A 24,885-nucleotide genomic window follows, 5' to 3' on the forward strand; every position below is an offset into this window, starting at 1 on the left:
AGCCAAATTTGGAGGTCAGTTTTTAGCAATATCAAATTTTCACCAAAATGGAACACCCACTTCCAGTTCTTGTACATTAAAAACATTTAGTAACTTTGTAGCACATAATGTTATGAAACTATATTCAAAATTAAAAAAAAAATCCATGACCGGTTAAGTTGTCATCTGACAGACAAATCACTGTGGGGTAGTTTTTTTTCAAGAAAAATCAGATATCCTTATTATATGGCTCATATAGTGATAAATTAAAGGTCGCACACTGTTATATTTCTATTAAAATGATATATCTTCATTAATGGAATAATTTTATGATAATATTAGGCACTGAAATGTTATTATTTAGCGCATTAAGAAAAAAATGTTTAATCTTAAACCCCAAAAGATAGGGTACTGCTATAGAAAAATTTTGTTGCTGATGAACAGAGTTTAACGGAAGTAGTTCACGCTACTTCCGGTTCTTGTACAACAAGAATATTTAAGTAATCGTCAGTTAGAACATTATGTAATAAAACATATTCTCAAAAATTTCAAAAATATCTATGACGCATTCGGTAAAGTTGGCAACTGAATGGTTACATTAATTATCGTGGGATAGTTTTTTTTTTTTTTTTTTCAAGAAAAACCATATATCCTTATATTGCTTATACAATGGACAAATCAATAGCATGCATATCTAAAGGATATGTTTTTCATTAATAGTTAAATGAATTCATGAATAATTTTGGGAAGTGAAATGTTATTATTTAGTGCAATTTCAGAAAAATTGTCTCTAGTTCCCAAATGACATTCATCATATCTCTCAGGGACAGAATAAAGACAACAGTAAACTTAATAGGGCTGTCTCCTCATATTTTACAGGTAAAGCATTTTTTTCAATATTATTGTATCAATCCTAAAATTATAAAACTAAACTCCAATTTTTGGTATTAGGAATATTTTATAGAGCTTTAAAAATTTTTGTTAATTCAGATGTAAGCACATTCCAGGTTTAAAGTCATTTACTTCCAAATTAGAACAAGGCTTAATTGTCGTTTCGTATACAATCTATCCTGTTAATGGGTCAAAAAAACTAGACAATGAGTTTTGTGTAATTCAAGATAATTCAAGAAAAACCATTCTCATTTTGTTATTTGGCTGAAGACTGGGGCATTAACAATATACCTCTCACTGCAAGTGAACTCTACTTTGCCACATACTAATTTCCCCCATACTTTATATATTGATTATTCCCCGTCGTTCAAAAGGTAAAGCTTTGACATTTGAATTATTGTTTAAGTCTCAAATTAACAATACCTTAACTTACGTTGGATAAATTTCACTGTGCATACAGTTAATTCATTGATTTTAATTCTACAATCGTAAATGCGCAAGTAATTGTTACCATGTCCTTGTCCATTATTTGTAACTGACAATTAATCTTTATTAATAAAGTCAATTGTCCATGTCCATCTTAACCTATAACGATTGTATAATGACTTCTCTCTGGGACAGAATAAAGACAACAGTAAACTTAATCGGCCTTCTCATCATATTTTACAGAAATTACGTAATAGTCACCGAACACAACCCGGTTTAACAATGAGGGAGCTTCTATTCTCACGATCTTTTAATCATAGGTTTCTGTTACAATGACAATATAACAATGATTTTATTCTCGTAAACAAACAAACAGTAGTGTAGAGAATATATAAACATGACATATACCGGATCCATATATACATATTTCTGCATACATATTAATGGTGAACTAGTGCACCTACATAGGGTATACTGGTTATATTACCGCACTGAATTAAGTCTGTCTTGTATAATGATTAAAATTTTGTAAGTGAAATGAGTTCATCGTATACGTCCTTGATCGTTGACTTCATAATTGAAATGAGTATCAAATAATGACACGCATGTGGCAGATCAACTTCGCTCGCCAAGGTCATTCACTAGCCAAGGGGAAGTAGGTCCCATATTTTAAATAGCCACGATAATCCTGTAGACGATAAATATGTCTGAGGTACACCACGGTGTTGAAATTCGAACAAGAGAGATGCATACGGGCGGGGAACCATTGCGAGTGATAGAATCTGGTTTCCCCTCTCCTCGGGGCGACACAATACTCGACAAAATTCGGTACACAAGGGAAAAGCTGGACTCTTATAGAAAATTTCTGATGTATGAGCCACGAGGTCACTTTGACATGTATGGAGCACTGTTAGTGCCAGCGGACAATACGAAGGCCGATTTGGCCACAATATTCATGCACAATGAGGGTTATAGCACGATGTGTGGACATGCGGTTATCGCCCTTGGACGGTACGCCGTGGATTCGGGGCTAGTCCAGAGCCCTTCCAGTCCAGAGACACGCGTGGCGATCCAGTGTCCCTGCGGATTGGTGGAGGCGTTCGTGGAATATAAAGACGGGAAAACCGGAAACGTCCGATTTAACAGTGTTCCAGCTTTTGTCTTCGCTACAGGTATGTAATTGTCAAGAGAAATTTCACATTTTTCAACCGCAACACAGTTAAATAAACTATCTTATTTCCATTACTAGAATTGGTTTGTTTCTGATAAAGAATATAAGTGCAAATCTTAATGCACTAAGACTGAATTGTCCCTTTAACGTTCAGTATGGTGGCCGGTTAACATCGTGTCGCGATCTCGTTGTGTCGAGATTGAGACAATTCGACCCGTCGCAGTCGGCCACCTAAATCGATACAGCGATATTACGATATGGCAATAACAACTACATGTATACAGTAGAGCCTAGTCGTGATTTTAAAAATGTCATGACTTCTTATATCATCTTTATGCTTTCATAGATGTTGCTATAGATGTCCCAGGCTATGGTCATGTGACTGTAGACATTGTGTACGGGGGAGCGTTCTACGCCTTCGTGGACGACACGCAGTACAACTTCCGGTTGGGAGAGGTTTCTATACAGGAAGTGAGGAATGCGGCCGGGGCTACTACAGGTACAATCTCTCACAGAGTTTATCGCAGTTCCCACGTTCACAAAAGGAAACTTACAATTAAAAATTTAATATGCGTCCGAAATACGTTTTTAAAGAATCTTGAAATGTCCGTGGGCCGTTTACAGAGGAGAAATGTGGGGACCGTAATGTACTCTGGGAGAGATAGTTACAGGTATGGCGATTATAAGCTGTTGTAAAACTATTTCCAGTGATGGTCGAATAATCTTGATTCTGTGTGGAATGCACTTGGTGTGATGCTTTAAAGGGACATGAACTTAAATAAACTATGTAAATTTGAGTAAAGTACATATTTAAATATCATTCCTTATGAAACATATGACAAGAAATAGTGACACATTTTAAAACATTGTTAAGTATTTTGATTAATACCATTGAAATTCCAAATCGCTGATCAACACGATTTAAGCAGGTATAAACGTACGCTGTACCCTTCCCCCGAGTCAAAGTCGCGCACGTTAAACAAATGCAATGCATAACCACTGAGGAGTTGATGAAATTATTTTTAGACAAGAACATGTATGTAATAATATTAACACAACTGTAAGAGCGATTTGAGTAGTTCTTGACAAAAATTCTTTACTACACAGGCAAGGGTCAGGGTTCGGCATACAAGGCTATGTGTAATGGCGATTGAACATCTCGCATACATTTGACCACAGTGGGCTTTTCTGACATATCACAGTAAAACCAACTAATCTAATTCCCATTAGAACTGGTTAGCTTCCGAAATATGTGCAAGTTTTAATGTACTCTTAGACTGAATTGTCCCTTTAATATCAGCTTATATTGTGCAAATGAGTTCAAATATAAATAATTGATGATGGACAATTTTCATCTTTCTGTATTTTGAACCGGCCGCGGTCGGAATTTTGTTAACGATAGTACGTCGTGATGAACTTTAGTGTGACCTTCCCCAATGCACTGCACAATGAAAAACAAAATGGTGGATCAAAAACGTGGGTGAAGGTCGTACCCAAACGAATTCCGATAGAACAACAGTGCACGTCAAGATTCAGTAACGAGCTCCGCGATTTTGGAAAGTAGGTAATTATAAATGGTTCACTGAAAAGCACAAGACGGGAGCAACTCCCCACATTATACTTGTGTGATGTACATATATGTGCAATAGGTTCAGGAACCTCCCTTAGCGGTGCCCTGTCGAGTGAAAGTTCTCGTTTGACTTATTGCACTATATCATTCCTTACGCTATATACAAATTATTTTATAACGATATGGCTTAAACTTCAAGAGGCCCAAAGGGCCTTAACGGTCATCTGACTACCTTGGCAATAGTAAAATTAATTATATATGCTGTCACTTTGTCAGGACCATGTCAGGATCATTTTCAATTTCTTTCAACAAATTTTATTTCAAACAAGAGGCCCAAGGGCATTAACATATAGGAAATTAATTAGATATAATGTCATGGTAGCCATCTTCGATTTGGGATCAACCAGAGATGTAACAATACTTTGTTGGGACCATGTCAGGATCATTTCATGCAAGTTTCAGCCAAATCGCACCGGTAGAACTTGAGAAGAAGTTCAAAATGTGTTTTCAAGATGGCGGCTGTGGCGGCCATCTTGGATTTCGGATCGACCCGAAAAATAACACTTTGTCGGGACCATGTCAGGATCATTTCATGCAAGTTTCAGCCAAATCGCACCGGTAGAACTTGAGAAGAAGTTCAAAATGTGTTTTCAAGATGGCGGCTGTGGCGGCCATCTTGGATTTCGGATCGACCCGAAAAATAACAACACTTTGTCGGGACCATGTCAGGATCATTTCATGCAAGTTTCAGCCAAATCGCACCGGTAGAACTTGAGAAGAAGTTCAAAATGTGTTTTCAAGATGGCGGCTGTGGCGGCCATCTTGGATTTCGGATCGACCCGAAAAATAACAACACTTTGTCGGGACCATGTCAGGATCATTTCATGCAAGTTTCAGCCAAATCGCACCGGTAGAACTTGAGGAGAAGTTCAAAATGTGTTTTCAAGATGGCGGCTGTGGCGGCCATCTTGGATTTCGGATCGACCCGAAAAATAACAACACTTTGTCGGGACCATGTCAGGATCATTTCATGCAAGTTTCAGTCAAATCGCACTGGTAGAACTTGAGAAGAAGTTCAAAATGTGTTTTCAAGATGGCGGCTGTGGCGGCCATCTTGGATTTCGGATCAACCCGAAAAATAACAACACTTTGTCGGGACCATGTCAGGATCATTTCATGCAAGTTTCAGCCAAATCGCACTGGTAGAACTTGAGAAGAAGTTCAAAATGTGTTTTCAAGATGGCGGCTGTGGCGGCCATCTTGGATTTCGGATCGACCCGAAAAATAACAACACTTTGTCGGGACCATGTCAGGATCATTTCATGCAAGTTTCAGCCAAATCGCACCGGTAGAACTTGAGAAGAAGTTCAAAATGTGTTTTCAAGATGGCGGCTGTGGCGGCCATCTTTGATATCGGATCGACCCGAAAAATAACAACACTTTGTCGGGACCATGTCAGGATCATTTCATGCAAGTTTCAGTCAAATCGCACCGGTAGAACTTGAGAAGAAGTTCAAAATGTGTTTTCAAGATGGCGGCTGTGGCGGCCATCTTGGATTTCGGATCGACCCGAAAAATAACAACACTTTGTCGGGACCATGTCAGGATCATTCCATGCAATTTTTAGCCAAATCGCACAGGTAGAACTTGAGAAGAAGTTCAAAATGTGTTTTCAAGATGGCGGCTGTGGCGGCCATCTTGGATTTCGGATCGACCCGAAAAATAACAACACTTTGTCGGGACCATGTCAGGATCATTTCATGCAAGTTTCAGCCAAATCGCACTGGTAGAACTTGAGAAGAAGTTCAAAATGTGTTTTCAAGATGGCGGCTGTGGCGGCCATCTTGGATTTCGGAACGACCCGAAAAATAACAACACTTTGTCGGGACCATGTCAGGATCATTTCATGCAAGTTTCAGTCAAATCGCACCGGTAGAACTTGAGAAGAAGTTCAAAATGTGTTTTCAAGATGGCGGCTGTGGCGGCCATCTTGGATTTCGGATCGACCCGAAAAATAACAACACTTTGTCGGGACATGTCAGGATCCCATGAAAAAGAACTTAAGTTCACACGATTTGTGGCGGCCATCTTTGATTTCCATCGACCCAAAATAACAACATGTCGGGACCATGTCAATCATTTTGCAGTTTTCAGTCAAATCGCACCGGGTGAGAAGAAGTTCTTGAGAATGGTTGGCGGCTGTGGGAGGCCATCTTGGATTTTCGACCCGAAAAAATAACAAACACTTTGTCGGGGACCATACAAAAGTCAGGATCATTTCCATGACCAAGTTTTTAGCTCCAAATCGCACAGGTAGAAAACTTGAGAAGAAGTTCAAAAAATGTTTTCAAGATGGCGGCTGTGGCGGCCATCTTGGATTTCGGATCGACCCGAAAAAAAATAACAACACTTTGTCGGGACCCCAAAAAGACCATGTCAGGATCATTTCAAGCAAGTTTCAGCCAAATCGCACTGGTAGAACTTGAGAAGAAGTTCAAATGTGTTTTCAAGATGGCGGCTGTGGCGGCCATCTTGGATTTCGGAGACAACCCGACAAAATAACAACACTGGTTGTCGGGACCATTTCAGGATCATTTCATTTTGCAAGTTTCAGGTCCAAATCGCACTGGTAGAACTTGAGAAGAAGTTCAAAATGTGTTTTCAAGATGGCGGGCTGTGGCGGCCATCCTGGATTTTCGCGGATAATCGACTCTCCGAAAGGCATAACAACAACTTTTGTCGCGGACCCGAGGACTTTTTTCGGCGGTCTCTTTAGATTTCTGTTTTTTTATGTCAAGTGATTCATCTCATCGCAAGATTTCAGCCAAAACGCACCCGGTGATGAACTTGGGATAGCGAAGTTCAAGAATCGTCAAAGTTCTTCAAGTATCCGGCGGCTAGTGAGTCTGAGCAATTCATTTGATATTCTGGTCTCGAGACGAGCCCGAAAAAATATACCACACTTTGTTCAGTATATACCCGAGGGTGTGATGGAGCGGGTCAGAGCGGATTCGAGAGTTCAATGACGCCAGCGAGTTTACAAGTATGCGAAGTACGCAACCGAACCGGGTATAACTTGAGACACAAGTTTCAAAATACGTGTTTTCAAGATGGCGGCTGTGGCGCCATACTTGGCATTCACACGGATCAAGAACCCGGAGGCGAAAAGCGCGCGCGACACTATCTTGACACAGGGAACACTGACAGGATGTCAGCATCTTCCAATGCAAATATATTAAGTCCAAAAATCGGCTACAGGTTAAGAGATCCTTGAGAAGAATTCTAAGAATGGTGTTTTTCACAAAGATGGAACGACTGGGTGGCGGCTAGCCATCTTAGGATTTCCTGGGATCACGACCCGAAAATATAACAAACAACCTTGAGTCGGGAACGATCTAAATGGATGGCAGGATCATTGTCCAAGTGCAAGTCTTCAGCCAAATCGCAACTGGTAGAAACTTGAGATAGAAGTTTCAAAAATGAGTTTTCAAGATTGGCGGCTGTGGCGGCCATCTTGGATTATTCGAGGATCGACCCGAAAAATAATACAACTACTAACCTTGTCAGGACACCCACCAGCCGACTGTCAGGACATCACTTTCATGGCAAGTTTCAGTCAAATCGCTAGGAACCGTTGAAGAAACTTGAGACAGAAGTTTTGTGACAAAATCGTATTTTTTCAACTAGATGGCGCGACCTGGATGGCTGCCATCTTGCGATTTCGTAGTTAAAGTCGTTAACGCTATTTCTCAAAAAGTAACTGAGGGATCACTATTGGTCCCGGGCACCAACCACATTGTTACAGGAGCATTCATGCAAGTTACTCACAAGTGTTGTGCATATCGCATTTTGGGAGAACTTAGATGCAGTTCAAAAAAGTGAGTTTCACTATAGATCGCTAGTGGCGGCCCCAACTTTGATCATTCGGATCGTGCCAAAACATTCTAACAACAACACTGGATTTGTGTCACACGACATGTTAAATTCAAGTTCATATTCATGCAAAGTATCCACAGGTCTAAATTCTGCACGCCGGTAGTAACTGAGATGGGAACTCAAGAGACTTGGTGATCTTTTTTTCATCCAAATTGTCAAACACTTTGTCGTACCGGCATGCTCAGCAATGTGGAAAACTAATATTCCTTGTCATTTCAGCAAGTCAAGATGTTGTTCATTATATAACCTCGCTATCGGCCAGCTTTCGTTTTGTGTTCCAAAAATAGAATATGACGGTCTATTTTTATCATTTTTGAGGTAGGTATTCCCCACGTTTTCCTGCCGTTTTAGATAACCAATCATTGTAATAACATTAAATAAACATCTGAAAACCATATCTAAGCATACAGAACAACTTATTTAAGGTTCATGTCCCTTTAACCTACATGTATGTTACTTGTTTTTGTTCCATTTGCTGCAGCTGTCTAACGTGTAGCATGAGGTACTCTTTACTCTTTTACAATGAAAAAACAAGAGGCCCATGGGCCTTAACGGTCATCTGACTCATGGCACAAAATAACAAAGTCACAGTATAAAGTATTGGTTAACGATTAATATAAACAATACAAGGAACTCCTTAGTTGAATATGTAAGTTTCTGAAATAGGTAAATGTCATTTGTTGAACAAACTTGGTAGCCCTTCATCCATATATCGTTGTAACCCATTCAAGGATTAATATAAGGAGGAGTCAGATTTTAAAGTGGGTCTTAGCTCGGTCCTTTATAAACTATGATTGTCCTCACCTAAAGTTCCACCTTCTGAATCAATTAAAACCCCTATAGACCAATTTCCATTGAGACCGGAGACTGAACCCGAAAACAGGAAGTAGGCAAGCGGCCATCTTGGAATACCAAAATCTTTACGAAAATGTTTGTATGTTGTTCGGCATCAATTAAAACCCCTATAGACCAATTTTCATTGAGATCGGAGACTGAAACCTTAAAACAGGAAGTGGGCCAGCGGCCATCTTGGAATACCAAAATCTTTACGAAAATGTTTATATGTTTTTCGGCATCAATTAAAACCCCTATAGACCAATTTTCATTGATAGGAGACTGAAACCTTAAAACAGGAAGTGGGCCAGCGGCCATCTTGGAATACCAAAATCTTTAAGAAAATGTTTGCATGTTGTTCGGCATCAATTAAAACCCCGATAGACCAATTTTCATTGAGATCGGAGACTGAAACCTGAAAACAGGACGTGGGCCAGCTAAAATTAAGAAAATTAGCCCTTTTGGGGCCCCAGTCCTCAGCCCCTAGGGTTCGGACAGACTCATTTATATAAAAATATGATTGACCTTCCCCAATGATGTTTCACACCAATATGGATGAAATTCATCCAAGGATGAAGGAGGAGTATGATTTTAAAGCTAAATTTAAGAAAATTTCCCTATTTGGGGCCCCACCCCTCAGCCCCTAAGGGTCTGACCAGACTCATTTATAAAATATGATTGTCCTTCCCCAATGATGTTTAACACCAAATATAGATGAAATCCATCCAAGGATGAAGGAGGAGTAGGATTTTAAAGCTAAAATTAAGAAAATTTGCCCTTTTGGGGCCCAAACCCCTCAGCCCCTAGAGGTCGGACCAGGGTCATTTATATAAAAACATGATTGCCCTTCCGCAATGATGTTTCACACCAAATATGGATGAAATCCATCCAAGGATGAAGGAGGAGTAGGATTTTAAAGCTAAAATTAAGAAAAATTGTCCTTTTCGAGCCCCACCCGTCAGCCCCTAGGGGTCAGACCAGGCTCATTTATATAAAATATGATAGTCCTTCCCCAATGATACTTCACACCAAATATGGATGAAATCAACTCAAGGATGAAGGAGGAGTAGGATTTTAAAGCTTAAATTAAGAAAATTTGCCCTTTTGGGGCCCCACTCGTCAGCCCCTAGGGGTCAGACCAGGCTCATTTATATTAAAATATGATTGTCCTTCCCCAATGATGTTTCAAACCAAATATCGATGAAATCCATCCAAGGATGAAGGAGGAGTAGGCTTTTGTATAAATAGTCTTACGCACGACGCACGGCGGACGGCGGACGGCGCACGACGACGGACAAAACACGATGACAATAGGTCATCCTGACCTTCGGTCAATTGACCTAAAAAATCAGGAAAGGAGTAGATATGATAGGACCAGTATTTGGCCTTAATTTTTCAGGCCGGAAAAAATTAACTCTGATCCCCATCAATTTCATATCAATAAATACTCTCATACTTGCCATTCCTCAAAACATAATTTTTTATAACCATGTACACGATGTGTCCCACCTATGACGTCATCAAATTGATGATTTTCCTCTTCTCGCCAAATTTTGCTAGAAATTCATCATCTTTAGGTTAGAAAAGGCTTGAAATGGATTTGGTCGCCACCTTGGAGCAATTTTACATTTTGCATCGATATGCGTAAATACACGATACACAACGTGTGAAAATCTCTTTCTGCTCCACGAAGGCGGCCACATTCATTTTTAGAGAAAACCACTCAAAAAGTATGATTTTTCAAGGATTTTTGTGAAAAATGGCGGGAAACTGCATGTTGATGACGTCATAGTGAACATAATTGGCACATGCGGGATATTTTCGAGATGTAATGTGTTAGCAAATGTATTCAGCTGTTATATGGCAAAATATGTTGTTCTTTACTGGAGAATTAATTTTGAGGCCATATTCGAGTCTTAACGTACCTTCTCCTTTTCGAGCCCGTGGAACATTTTACGTTAGACGTCATCAACGGCCTTGGACTTGCATTATAGCTCTATGCATGCCTGTTATTGCTCTTTTCTCTCTCTCCTTTTGCTGTGACATTTCAGAGGTAAATATTAGTGACTCGGAGCAGACTCCAGTGGAACCCATCCGGTACTTAGCCCAATCGGTATAATTGCGCTGACGTAGCTTTGGACAACGGACGAAAGATTTTCTGACAGATGGTCGTCGTCAAAACGGAATGAAGGCAGGTTGTGAACCCTGCTGGAGTTCGGAGAGCCCAGACTCAAACCCAGGTCTGGCCAACACACTGTCTCCTCTCTAATACCAAATTTGGGCACCAATACAAACCCTCATAGGGCCTCATTATTGCATGCAGAGTATATATAGTTATTTAAATGTTGTTTGAATTATTTTTGTTATCTAGACGCCCTGAAGAAGAAGCTGAAGCTAAGCCACCCTGACAGCGACGATCTTGCTTTCCTGTATGGTACCATTGTTACTGACGGACAAGATGGAAAGGACGGGTCCAGGGATACACAGTCATCCAATGTGTGCGTCTTTGCAGAAAGACAGGCAAGTTTTAAAACATTTTTTTTATTGTTAGCATTTAACACATTTCATACTGAATGTTGCCTCCGCGCCTGTGTGATCATCTTCTAGTCTAGACCCTGTCGTTTTTGGCCCTGTTACAAAACTAAGAATACTCTCTAATGATAATGAACCAGGTTGCTATTAATATATGTCTAGTTATGTAAATCAGAAGGCCAACTTAATTTACTCTCTTCTCAGAAGGGAAGCCTTCCAAAAAGATCTGCTGGTTAATTAGTACATGGACGATCTTTATAGAAGCAGAAGTTCGGCCTACAAATTATGTGGTCGGGGGTTACATCATACAAGTAGTAGAGGGCAAACCAATTTGCTTTCTGGCCAGAGTAATTTTATAATAGCCATTTTCATGTCCGGTCTCTCCTTTTATAACACAGATTGACCGATCCCCATGCGGTTCCGGAGTAACGGCCAGAATCGCCAGACAGTATCATAAAGGTTATGTCAAACTGGGACAAGCCAAAACATTTCTGGGGCCATCTCAAGCTAAATTCACCGCCAAAGCTGTTAAGGAAATGACGTATGGCGGATTCAAGGCAGTCGTGGTGGAAGTTTCCGGTAAAGGTCACTACTGTGGGTCATCTACATTTTCTTTAGAGGAGGATGACGTCATAGGTCGAGGCTTTCTTCTGCAATGAAACATGATGGTCACTACTCTGGGAATTCAAAGTCGAGACCAAAATATGCAGAGATGAAACATTTTAGATCAGTATATAGATAGTAGGTGGTGAAATAATCAGTTGATTTAAGAGGCAAACACATTGTATATCTGATAGTTTTTATAAGTATAATGCATACAAGATGGTATTTCTCTAAAAGTGTCTAGCAAATCAGAAATAGTGTACTGACAAAGCTGCAGTTTTTGCAACAAATATGTTGATTTTTGTGCTGCCTGTACAAAACAAACGCTATGAATGTTATTAGGTATCACAAGTGATATATGTATGTGACCTTGGATCGTAGCAGTTCTTTTCGGATTGTTTTTCAGGTCTACAGGTAAATGGTCAAAGTCACTCGAACTGAAAATAAGAAATTAGTTTGAAATGTTATTCAATGGTCACCAATACTGAAAAATGCATCTACTCAGTTATAGTTGACGCATATATCATTACATTAAATTTCTAGCTTAATGGAGAAACTTGAATTGGAAAATATTTTAATTTTTAATTCAAAAAGTTTAACAATAAGAGTGTAGAACATCAAACTTTATATAATAAAATATGAATGCTTTGAGTATACTGTAAAAATACAGCTGGTCTGTTGAGGAATAACATTTTACTGAAACATGTGTTGACCATATACCATTTACTTCTGCTGAAACCCAAACAGGCGAATTATTTAAACCCACCTATTCATCCCATCGGGAACTAAAGCTATATAGCAAGTTTGAATGCTCCTCGTTAATTTTGTCGTTGTCCATTTGGCATCCATCTTCCCATAATTGCCATCTGTAAGCAGTTTCAAAATGTTTATAATTATCTTCCGCGAAACACGTTTGCGGGGATATCGTTTTTTGGGTCCGTAAGAGATGCTTTTCCGAACTATGACTCCAAAACCAACGTATATGTCCACGCAACTTTCTGTAGACTAGTGTCCTATGTGTTGATTCAGAAGTATCTAGATAGGTATAACCACCAAACACAAATAGGTTTTACATCTTAATATATATTACAGTGAAGCGCGGGGGATATTACCATGCATTGCGGCACCTTACTTACATTTCTTAACGACATTAAAGTTTTCACCAAACAACTTTTGTTGTTGCTGTAACTGTGGAGATTTTCGCGAGAGCTTATTTTCACGATTTGTAAGAGCAAACATTTCGCGTCGGTGCTTTTTTCGTGATATATATAACTTCGGCCTTTTGACATCATAGTTTATATATTCACAAAACTTTACGCGACATAACGACCCAGTGGCGTAGGAAGATGAAACGTAATGGGGGGGGGGGGGGGGGGGGGGGCAAAGGTCCTCAATATTTCGTAACACATCCCCCCTCGCGCGCCCCGCACCCACAGGAAATACTTGATATACTTTTTTTCATATATCATTACATATAATCCTTGTAAACATCTATAGGCAGTGGCGTCGCTAACAGGATATTAATGAATACGCAAATTAGCGTGCGAGTTTTGGGGTCCGGGGTATTCCCAGGAAAAATATTACGATTTAGAATGACCGCAATGAGTTTTACGATGCATTTTGTTGAATTTAGGAGCACCGAAGGCGTGAGATTTTGGTGTTTGGGGGGTCCGGGGATCTCCCCGGGGAAAAAATTATGATTTAGAATGGCTGAGATGAGTTTTACGTTGTATTTTGATGAATTTGCGAGCACCGAAGGCGTGAGATTTTCGTGTTTGGGAGTCCTGGGTTCTCCCTAGGGAAAAAAAAAAATTACGATGTTGAATGTAGGCGCGAGAATTTGGTTTTTGTGGGGTCCGAGGGTCTCCAACCCCCCCCCCCCCCCCCCCCGAAAAAAAATATTACGATTTTGTATCTTGATGATTTTTAAGTGTTTCTTAACACGGTAATGTTACCTGCATTTAGAAATGATAATTGTGAGTGTCGTCTTATCATTATGCAACCCAGCGCGATCTGAACATACCGGATTCACACCATCGGCACATCGTTGTGTAACTCAAAATAATAACGAATTGATTGTCTTGCTAAGACATATAAACAAATTAATCTTTTGAGAAACTTTTTTTGAAATAGTATAATCCCTTGATGGACATTTTTAGTCTAGTTCGTGTGTATTGCATTTTCATTATCAAAGGTTTGAACATTACATGCTTGAACGTTTTAGGAAACGCGCCGCGCAGCGGAAAATTTTCTAAAATGAAGTACAAAAATGTGCAGAAGGACCCTTTTTAGGTCATCTGACCGAAGGTCAGGATGACCTATTGTCATCGTGTTTCGTCCGTCGTCGTGCGCCGTCCGCCGTGCGCCGTGCGCTGTCCGCTGTGCGTCGTGCGTAAGACTATTTATACAAAAGGTTACTCCTCCTTAACCCTTGAGCGGATTACATCCATATTTGGTGTGAAACATCATTGGGGAAGGACAATCATATTTTATATAAATGAGCCTGGTCCGACCCCTTGGGGCTGAGGGATGGGGCCCAAAAAAGGGCAAATTTTCTTAACTTTAGTTTTAAAAATCCTACTCCTCTTTCATCCTTGGATGGATTTCATCCATAGTTGGTGTGAAACATCATTTGCGGAAGGGCAATCATGTTTTTATTAAATGACCCTGGTCCGACCTCTAGGGGCTGAGGGATGTTTGGGCCCCCCAAAGGGCAAATTTTCTTAATTTAAGCTTTAAAATCCTACTCCTCTTTCATCCTTGGATGGATTTCATCTATATTTGGTGTAAAATATCATTGGGGAAGGACAATCATATTTTATATAAATGAGCCTGGTCCGAACCCTAGGGCTGAGGGTGGGTCCCCGAAAGGGCAAATTTTCTTAATTTTTAGCTTTAAAAGCCTACTTCTCCTTCATCCTTGAATGGATTTCATCCATATTTGGTGTGAAACATCGTTGGGGAAGGACAATCATATTTTATGTAAAATGAGCCTGGTCCGACCCCTAGGGGCAGAGGGGCGGGGCTCCAAAAGGGGAAATTTTCTTAATTTAAGCTTTAAAATCCTACTCCTCCTTCATCCTTGAATGGATTTCATCCATATTTGGTGTGAAACATCATTGGGGAAGGACAATCATATTTTATATAAATGAAATAGATCCGACCACTATGGGCAGAGGGGCGGGGCTCCAAAAGGTCAAATTTTCTTAATTTAAGCTAGATCCTACTCCTCCTTCATCCTTGGATGGATTTCATCCATATTTGGTGTGAAACATCATTGGGGAAGGACAATCGTATTTTATATATATGAGTCTGGTCCGACCCCTAGGGGCTGAGGTGTGGGGCCCCAAAAGGGCAAATTTTCTTAATGTTAGCTGGCCCACTTCCTGTTTTCAGATTTCGGTCTCCAATCTCAATGAAAATTGGTCTATAGGGGTTTAAATTAATGCCGAACAACATGCAAACATTTTCATTAAGACTTTGGTTTTCCAAGATGGCCGCTGGCCCACTTCCTGTTTTCAGGTTTCAGTCTCCGATCTCAAGGAAAATTGGTCTATAGGGGTTTTAATTGATTCTGAAGGGGAACTTTAGGTGAGGACAATCATATTTTATAAAGGACCGAGCTAAGACCCATGGGGATAGTATGGCGGATGTCCAAAATGGAAGCTTTGCTGAAATTTGGCTTTAAAATCCGTAAATGGGTTACAACCATATATGGATGAAGGGCTACCAAGTTTGTTCAACGAATGACATTTACCTATTTCAGAAACTTACATATTCAACTAAGGAGTTCCTTGTATTGTTTATATTAATCGTTAACCAATACTTTATACTGTGACTTTGTTGTTTTGTGCAATGAGTCAGATGACCGTTAAGGCCCATGGGCCTCTTGTTTCTTTAAAATGTTCATTTTTAGAACATTTCCCCCCCCCCCCCCCCGCTTCCTACGCCCCTGCGACCTTCGCTTAATTAGAGGAAATATCCTCCTCGCGTAAACTCCCACTTTTACAGTACTTCCCTTCGTTTCAGACTGATAGATCCGAATGCTAATAGTGAAATACATAAAATAATGTACAACAAACACATAAGCTTATCACATAAAATGATCGATTATTAATTAAAGTCTTTACGAGATAGTGACGTGTAACAAATAACTAATATAACTGCATATCATTATCAGTATTACTTAACATTCTTAGTGCAGATATGTGATGATATAAGGGTTGATTTAAATATCAAATGTTATTCTCGCTTTTATCATCTTTCCAGTTTACATAATGTTGTATCATTAACATCGCCCGCCGTCTGACAGCTGTACATCCGAGAATTATAACAAAAATCCCCGTCCTATCGTGTCTTCCTCTTCCAAGGAAAACTCGGAAGAACCGCTGTAGTATCCTTTTCCAGAAACTTCTATCACCACCGCTTTGTGTGGCCCACACGTCAGTTCCTGTACAGCCTTGGCCCGGAATTCGGACTGGATGTGACTCCTGGAGGCCCTAGACTGACCAAGTTTGATGTGCCTTTCGTGATACAGAAGCGCCGCTCTGGCTGTCGTGCCAGAACCACAAGGGGATCTGTCAAACTGAAAAAAAATGTGCTCCTTTAATTTTATTACTCATAACGGTACTCAAAATTGATCAAACAAAACACCGGCAACCACATAAAACGCTTTCAAGGCTCTGTGAGTGAAAATGCCTTGATCGATTGATTGATATAATCTTTAAACATTTGCCTAACAAATAGCATCAAAAAGATAACCATTGTATAAAACTTTACCTGCCAGTTTCTCTGCAAATATACAGACGTGTGTGGACGGGATATTATCTCGTTCGTCCTGTCCGTCTGTTATTATGGTCCCGTACAGGAAGGCCAAATCGTCACTGTCGGGATGGCTCAATTTTAACTGCAGTTTAAGTGCGTCTAAAACAAACACAAAATAAAGGAGTGTAGTTACACAAGGATATCATTTGTCTTTTGTCATTTTATAGAGTGCTATCTCACTAAATCATGTCACCGACGACACAGAACAACACGCTGTGCTCGATCACATTATACTGACAAGGAGTAAACCAATCGTCCCAACCCTTTATGTTATTTAATGTAAGCGCGAGCAGTAGTGAAACTACCGCTTTTAAAGACTTAAAGATAGTGTGTTACAGTATTACATTCATTTACCTTTGGTGGCTGATGCAGCACTTCTGATGACGTCAGGGGCTGTTTCTCCTAACCGGAAGTTTTACTGACTGTCTTGTACAAAGGCGAAAAATGCGCCACCATATACAATGCCTGTTACGATTGGTCCATACCCAGGGACATCCACTGAAATACCTGAAATACAATACTCAGTACCATAATACAATGTCAAGTGACAGTTGGAACATCTCTTCACGATTGTCTTTTCAGTGAGGGCATACTACTTTGATCAATCAGAAGACAATTAATATACCCACTTGTGGGTCTTTGGATTATATACCTGTAGTGAAGACAAACGACGGAACACTGTTAAATCGGACGACAGACAATCATAATAACACAATGCGGAAATTACTCCGAGATATCAGGCGTGATTAGTTTACCTGCAAGAGCAGATAACTCTGTTATATGAAAAATAGAAACACGATAGATTTATAATGCTAATTCACGCGCAGGACATAATGGACTTAACGGATTAACGTTTGTGTATTACTAAAGCACAGGTGAAATTATCCGCTGTGAAATTGTCGATGTACATTTTGAACATTTACTCAATTAGAAATGTTATTTGACAGCTCTCGTTAGCAATTAGTAACGGCACTTAATTGCTTAATTACAGTGTACTACGTCTGTGACATACAATGTACATGGTCCCACCTTAGTGCACCATATGTAGTTACAGGATACTTAATATACATCAACATAACTCAACTAATTTTTTAAATTCTTACACTTATCTATTATTGTATTATACTCGTAGTACACTGTAATTAAGCAATCAAGTGCCGTTGCTAATTGTCAACGAGAGCTGTCACATAGAACAAATAACATTTCAATTTGAGTAAAGGTTCAAAATATACATCGACAATTTAACAGCGTCATAGCGTTTATTTACATCATTTCCTTACAGCGATCTCAGGGGCGTTAGGAAGCGGGGGGGGTGGGGGGGTGGCAGGGGAGGCAATTGCCCCCCCCCCCGTTCCCCAGGACGGGGGGCAAACTTGTCTTTTTGCCCCCCCCCCCCCATTTTCGCCCAGTGAAATGTTCTAAAAATGCACATTTGAATGTAAAAAGGGTCCTCCTGTTCATTTTTGTACTTCATTGTAGAAAATTTTCCGCTGCGCGGCGCGTTTCCTTAAACGTTTCAAGCACGTAATATTCATACTTTGATAATGAAAAATTAATACACACGAACTAGACTAAAAATGTCCATCCAGGGATTATACTATTTCAAAAAATGTTTCTTAAAAGATTAATTTGTTTATATGTCTTAGCAAGACAATCAATTCGTTATTATTTTGAGTTTACACAACGATGTGCCGATGGTGTGAATCCGGGTATGTTCAGTTGCATAATGGTATGAGAACACTCAAAATTATCATTTTCTAAAATGCAGGTAACTTTAAATCGAAAATTTACTGTGTTAAGAACGCTTTAAAATCATCAAAATACATTATAAAACTAATCTCGGCCATTCAAAATCGTAATATATTTTTCTCGGGGGAGATCCACGGACCACCATACAACAAAAAATTTGCGCCTTAAACGCTCGCAAATTCATCAAAATACATCGTCAAATTCTAAATCGTAATTTTTTTTCCAGGGGAGACCCCCGGACCCCCCACCCCCCCCCCCCCCCCAAACACCAAAATCACGTGCCTGCGGCCCTCGTTAAATACAACAAAATGCATTGTAAAACACATCTCTCCCATTCAAAAACCGTACATTTTATTCCCGGGGGTAGACCCCCGCAACCCCCCCCCCAACACCAAAATCTCGCGCCTTCGGCGCATTTAAAATCATCAAAATTCTAAATCGTAATATTTTTCCAGGGGATACCGCGGACCCCCCAAAATCCCAGGCTAATTTGCGTATTCATTAATTTCCTGTTAGCGATGCCACTTTCTATATATACAACTGATGTGTACAAGGATTATATGTAATGATATATGAAAAAATCAAGTATCTCCTGTGGCGCGCGAAGGGGGGGGGGATTACGAAATATTGGGGACCTTTGCCCCCCCTCCCCCCCCCCCCCCCCCCCCCCCCCCCCGTTACGTTTCATCTTCCTACGCCACTGGATCTTGTTAACATTAATCAATAGAGACATCATATCAGAACAGATTCCAGCAAGTACTCGGGACTAGTCCGGAACCCTTCCGGTCCGGAGATCCGCATGGCGATCCATTGTCCATGCGGATTGGTCGAGGCGTTCGTGGAATTTAAAGACGAAAAAAATAACCGGACACGTCCATTTTTTCCGCTACAGGTAAAAGTCACAATATTGCAGAAACGTTATATGGTGTAATATTACAACAAGATTTGTGCAGTCAAAAATGATAATTTCAGTTCATGCTGGACATGGCTTTATTAGCACGTGTCAGGGGCGTAGGAAGCGGGGGGGCAGGGGGGGGGCAACTGCCCCCCCGTTCCCCAGGACGGGGAGGCAAACATGTCTTTTTGCCCCCCCATTTTCGCCGACTGAAATTTTCTAAAAAATGCTTATTTGAAAGAAAAAAGGGTCCTCCTGCACATTTTTCGTACTTCATTCCAGAAAATTTTCCGCTGCGCGGCGCATTTCCTAAAACGTTCAAGCACATGATGCCAAACCTTAAAGATGTTCCACCGCCGACAGAGTATAAATGATATTCATAATTTGAATAATAACTGGTGTTTAATCGTGTATATATATGCCTAATTAACACACACAAAAAATAAAATGATTTGTTTCGCCATTGATGCATGCGCAATCAGTACTTCATTTCATATAGAATATAGTGACATGGAATTTTTTCGGGATGCAATTAATTATTTTTCATATTTTTAACTTGAAGTAAAATAAGAAGCTCAAACTTTTCAATTGTGATAAATGTGTAAAGTAAGTAACTTTTGTTACTGATGAAAAATACTAAATCGTCTACTCCTGTTTTTTGATAATGAAAAAATACCATTTGTCAGCGGTGGGGCATCTTTAAATAGTAAAAATTCAATGCACACAAACTAGACTAAAGATGTCCATCAAGGGATTCTATGTACTATTTTTAAAAAAAATGTCTCTTAAAGATCAATTTATTTATATGTCTTAGCGAGACAATAAATTCATTGTTTATGTTACACAACAATGTGCCCGATGGTGTGAAGCCGGTATATTCAGATCGAGTAGGGTTGCATAAATTTTTATAACGACAAAATTAATCATTTCTAAATGCAGTAGCTTTAAATCGAAAAATTACCATGTTAAGAACGCTTTATAATCATTAAAATTACATCGTAAAACTCATCTCAGCCATTCTAAATCGTAATCTTTTTTCCCGGGGGAGACCCCCGGACCCCTCTAACACCAAATTCTCGCGCCTTTGGGCGCTCACAAAAATTCATCAAAATGCATTGTAAATAAAACCTCATCTAAGCCATTCTCAATCGTAATCTTTTTCCGGGGGAGACCCCCGAACCCCCCCCCCCCCCAAAAAAAAAATAAATAAAAAAAATCCACCAAAATCTCGCGCTTTCGGGCGCTCGCAAAATCATCAAAATACATTGTAAAACTCATCTCAGCCATTCTAAATTACAATATTTTTCCCGGGGGTCACCCTCAGACCCCTAAAACACCAAAATCTTTGTTAATTATTCGTTAATTTACTTTTAGCGACCCCACTGTCTATAAATGTGTACAAGGATTAAATTTAATGATATATGAAAAATGTACATAAAGCATATATGGTTGGGAGTTAATCTCCTCCTGAAGGTGCGACGGGGCCCCCCCCCCCCCCCCCCCCCCCCCCCCCCCCCCCCCCCCCCCCCCCCCCCCCCCCCCCCCCCCCCAAAATACCCCCCCCCCCCCCCCCCCCCCCCCCCCCCCCCCCCCCCCCACCCCCCCCCCCCCCCCCCCCCCCCCCCCCCCCCCCCCCCCATTATCGTTTCATCTTCCTACGCCACTGCGTGTAGAAACCGCGCGGCCGCAATAACCTACAAGCCCCCGATATCGAGGTCAAATTTTCTGACCACCCGATTATGCATATTTTCTAGCTCTAAACCGTGTGACGTCGTAATAGTCCGTGGCTTATAGCTGTGCTATAACTGATGTGCAATCACTTACATCGACGGTCACAGGAAAAGCCGATCAACGATTTTTTATGATTACTTTTGAGTTGAGTTAATCGCACAATAACTTAAGCGCGAATGTAAATAACTAAAAGAGTGAAATTCGATGTTTCAAATACTCTAATTCATGCTCTGATAGCAGGTATCTTGGTGTAATTATGAAAGAAAATCCACACAGAAATAAAAGTGTCGGATTTTTTGTCGAGGAGGTCAGCAACGAATAAGCTTTAATTAAATAATATTTTCCAGTAGTCTGAATCTTTGATACATTGTGAATTGTAAAGTTTGTAAATGTAAAATGAAATTTTACGTAAAAATTTAAGAAATCCTTGATTAAAGCATCAAGGATATGATGCTTGAGTACGTACACACCGATGATTGATTATTACAAACATTGTGTTGTGTGTTGCTAACCGAATAAATCAAGATACATTTATTACAATACCGTAAAACGTTTCAATATGTGGTGGAAAGAATTTATTTTTGATATTATCAAAAGATAAAAATATAAAAGATCAAAATATTGAGATATTAAGCAAAACAAACTATTATTTCATGATTTCAAGATTTTCAGACCCGTTTCGTTTTCAATTTTTAATCGATATACGAGTAGATACACCGATATAGATATATAATTAGCCATGCCTTTGGTTTGATGGTTCTGTAATACCTGGACCAGGATGTTGTTTACCTGTACACAACGCCATTCATCGAACTCACCTGTAATTACCTGGCCGCGGGCAATTTGCTATTCGGTGGACTATATCGAGAATTTGCTATTGTCTTACTGTCAATCAGGTTAGGACATCCGTTAATTGGATTGTGATTTGAATTATGGAAACCCCGTACATCTATGCTCTAGGTTTTTTATTGTCACCTCCATTTTTAAAATGAAGATGTAAAAGCAAATGGAAATAAAATATACCTGATCATACTTAGGAATATATATTACATACACACATATATATGTCGTACACAGGTAAAACAAAAATGGAAGGCGACTTATTCAGAAACAAAAACGGTTCTTAGAACTATTTCAACTCAAGATTTAACCTTAAAAATTATTTCAGTCTAGTACTGTAATTACGGAATCGTGGCATATAGAAATCTTCCGTAATTTCTAAGGTATTAGTAAAAAAATTCTAAGCATGTATTTTCACTGTTTCGATTCTAAATGTACATGTATAGTCATACAAGAAGGGTTACAACATTATCACACTAAATATACTTATTTAAATATCACTTAGTATATTTTTGAAAAGGTACAAGATATTATATCTATTTATAATGCCTGTATACAAGTAATTTCAATTTTCATTTGAACACTTTATGTGGTTACTTTTTGGATTATACGATAAATGTTCATATATCATACTATTAATTATCGGTATGATATACAAAACGGTCGACAATGAATATACTATTTTAAAGGTAGGTTTCGCCCAATGAAATATAGAGACTACGAAATTGAAATTCATCCTGTACATAGATATAATCTTCAGATCATTTTCAATGCATACAGCGAACAATATGGGTGGTCAGTTGCCTAGCTTGACCAGGAAAATACTCCTCTAAAAATAGAGCGAAGTCAAGCTTTACATAGAACATGACGTATTTTTTCCAAAACGAGGCCGCAGCAACAAACGGAAGCGTGCAACAAAATGTCCGATAGAAGTGAGTCTTGCCACGGCATGTTTAGTTAAAAAACAACAACAAAAAATCGAAGTGCGAGGGACTGTTTATACATATCATATAATCTAAAACAACTCATGTTACTTACATACGCTCGCTAACTTTGTACACCAAATATACATGTAGTTAGTCTGCGGCTGTTTGTGCGCTGGCATATGTGTTGAAATTTAACTCACCACGTGCAATGCCGTTACACGAGTCCCAACAGATCCCGACAAGTTCCGCTTGAGATGTGGCTTCTGTTTCTTCTATTGCTACATGCCATCTCTGAATTTAATTCCCTATAGATATCCTAGGGTGCTACCGAATCCATTATAATTTCCTCCACTTTGTTGCCGATTCAGATATATTTTTTTCATCTCACTCACTTTCGTTCAGCCATTTTGTTTACTTTTAGTGCGTGACAATGCGCAAGCGCCAAACTTCGACAACACAATCCATCGCAACTTCATTTGCATATTATTTTGTCTGACGGACACCGTAATAAATCAAGGATTTCCTTCAATTTTGTATTCAAGACACGTTGGTTCAATCTCAAACACATAAAGAAATTAAATTGAGATATTTTAATATGTTTTTTCATCTTTTCTTCCGCTTATCGCATTTCACAAAAAAAATATTTATTTGGTTGGGCGAAACCTACCTTTAAAGGTAGGTTTCACCCAATGAAATATAGAGACTACGAAATTGAAATTCATCCTGTACATAGATGTAATCTTCAGATCATTTTCAATGCATACAGCGAACAATATGAGTGGTCAGTTGCCTAGCTTGACCTAGACTGGCCACCAGACCCTAAGTTGCTGATAAGACTTTCTCAGCAAAGTTCTTTACTAGATTATCTCCCCCTAGTTTAAAACTTAGGGTTAGGGTTAGTGTCTAGAATCAGGCATATAGTAGCGACAAAAATAATCAAGCCAAATTTTTGTGATTTGTTTAATATTCTAGAGACTGTAGGCCAGTCTAAGCTTGACCAGGAAAACACTCCTCTAAAAAAAAAAAAAGCGAAGTCAAGCTTTACATCGATGGTAGGTAATTACGCACTACCAAATGTTCGACGATTAAGGTAAAAAAAAAATGGATGCCCAGTTTACATCCTTAACATTATTTTAGGGGTATTAGCCATGAATTTCTAAAAAAAAAAGATATTTTATATAGTAGCTGACACGTTTACACGCATGTGCTCTATGTTAAACCGAGATCGTCATGGTCTGATAATTCTTAATAGCTATATGTTGTAAAGATATACTGAAAGACATTAGCGAAAAAAGGCAGTAACCAATTATTTACGTCAAAATGTACGAGTGATGTATGCATATATTGTGATTTTCCACAGACTTGGTAGGGAACTGACCCAAAAACATCAGTACAGGTAAAAACACTAATATGAGTGGCATCACAAACAGCAACGCCACACTATTTACTATAAAGTCTCTGAAACGCTATGGCCTAAAATATCATCTTGGTTTTATTAGTTTAACGTCCTATTAACAGCCAGGGTCATGTAAGGACGTGCCAGGTTTATTGGTGGAGGAAAGCCGGAGAACCCGGAAAAAAACCACCGACCGGCGGTCAGTACCTGGCAACTGCCCCACATGGGATTCGAACCCGCATCCCAGAGGTGGAGGGTTTGTGGTTATATGTCAGGACATCTTAACCACTCGGATCTGGTATATCAAGAAGTCTAGGTAACTTAATAAACAATGAAGTATATAAAGAGAAAAAATACATAGAAAGCTAGACGTCTGTGGTGTAACCTTGACTAAAAATAGGGAGAGAAGATTAATACGAATCAACAAGAGAAAAAATGGTAGAAACATAAATGAACAGACCTTTACAAAGCAAACATTGTAAATAACTGTTATTTAACCATACAATGATTTGCGATTGGTAGGCTATGTATTCGTAAACTGTGATACTCATTCCATCCAATCGCAGCATCGCGTAGAAATTT

General features: G+C 39.5%; 1 protein-coding gene and 1 pseudogene across 1 annotated transcript; one reads left to right on the forward strand and one right to left on the reverse strand.

Moving 5' to 3' along the window:
- Nucleotides 1-1,866: 1,866 nt before the first annotated feature.
- LOC138318113 (trans-L-3-hydroxyproline dehydratase-like) lies at nt 1,867-13,112 on the forward strand. The gene is made up of 4 exons (XM_069260222.1): nt 1,867-2,468; nt 2,814-2,966; nt 11,179-11,327; nt 11,738-13,112. The coding sequence occupies exons 1-4, from the start codon at nt 2,000-2,002 to the stop codon at nt 11,996-11,998; spliced, it is 1,032 nt and encodes a 343-aa protein (XP_069116323.1). The 5' UTR covers nt 1,867-1,999; the 3' UTR covers nt 11,999-13,112.
- Nucleotides 13,113-15,893: 2,781 nt separating this feature from the next.
- LOC138319608 (trans-L-3-hydroxyproline dehydratase-like) lies at nt 15,894-19,333 on the reverse strand (annotated as a pseudogene).
- Nucleotides 19,334-24,885: the final 5,552 nt, after the last annotated feature.

The sequence above is a fragment of the Argopecten irradians genome, chromosome 3, assembly GCF_041381155.1.
Source record: "Argopecten irradians isolate NY chromosome 3, Ai_NY, whole genome shotgun sequence".
NCBI lineage: Eukaryota > Metazoa > Mollusca > Bivalvia > Pectinida > Pectinidae > Argopecten > Argopecten irradians.

Bases quoted from the DNA above. Each gene is read 5' to 3' on its own strand.
- LOC138318113 (XM_069260222.1), top strand. From the start codon at position 2,000: ATGTCTGAGGTACACCACGGTGTTGAAATTCGAACAAGAGAGATGCAT. The intron at 2,967-11,178 runs GTACAATCTCTC...TTTGTTATCTAG, and splicing joins TGCGGCCGGGGCTACTACAG to ACGCCCTGAAGAAGAAGCTG. The intron at 11,328-11,737 runs GCAAGTTTTAAA...TTTATAACACAG, and splicing joins GCGTCTTTGCAGAAAGACAG to ATTGACCGATCCCCATGCGG.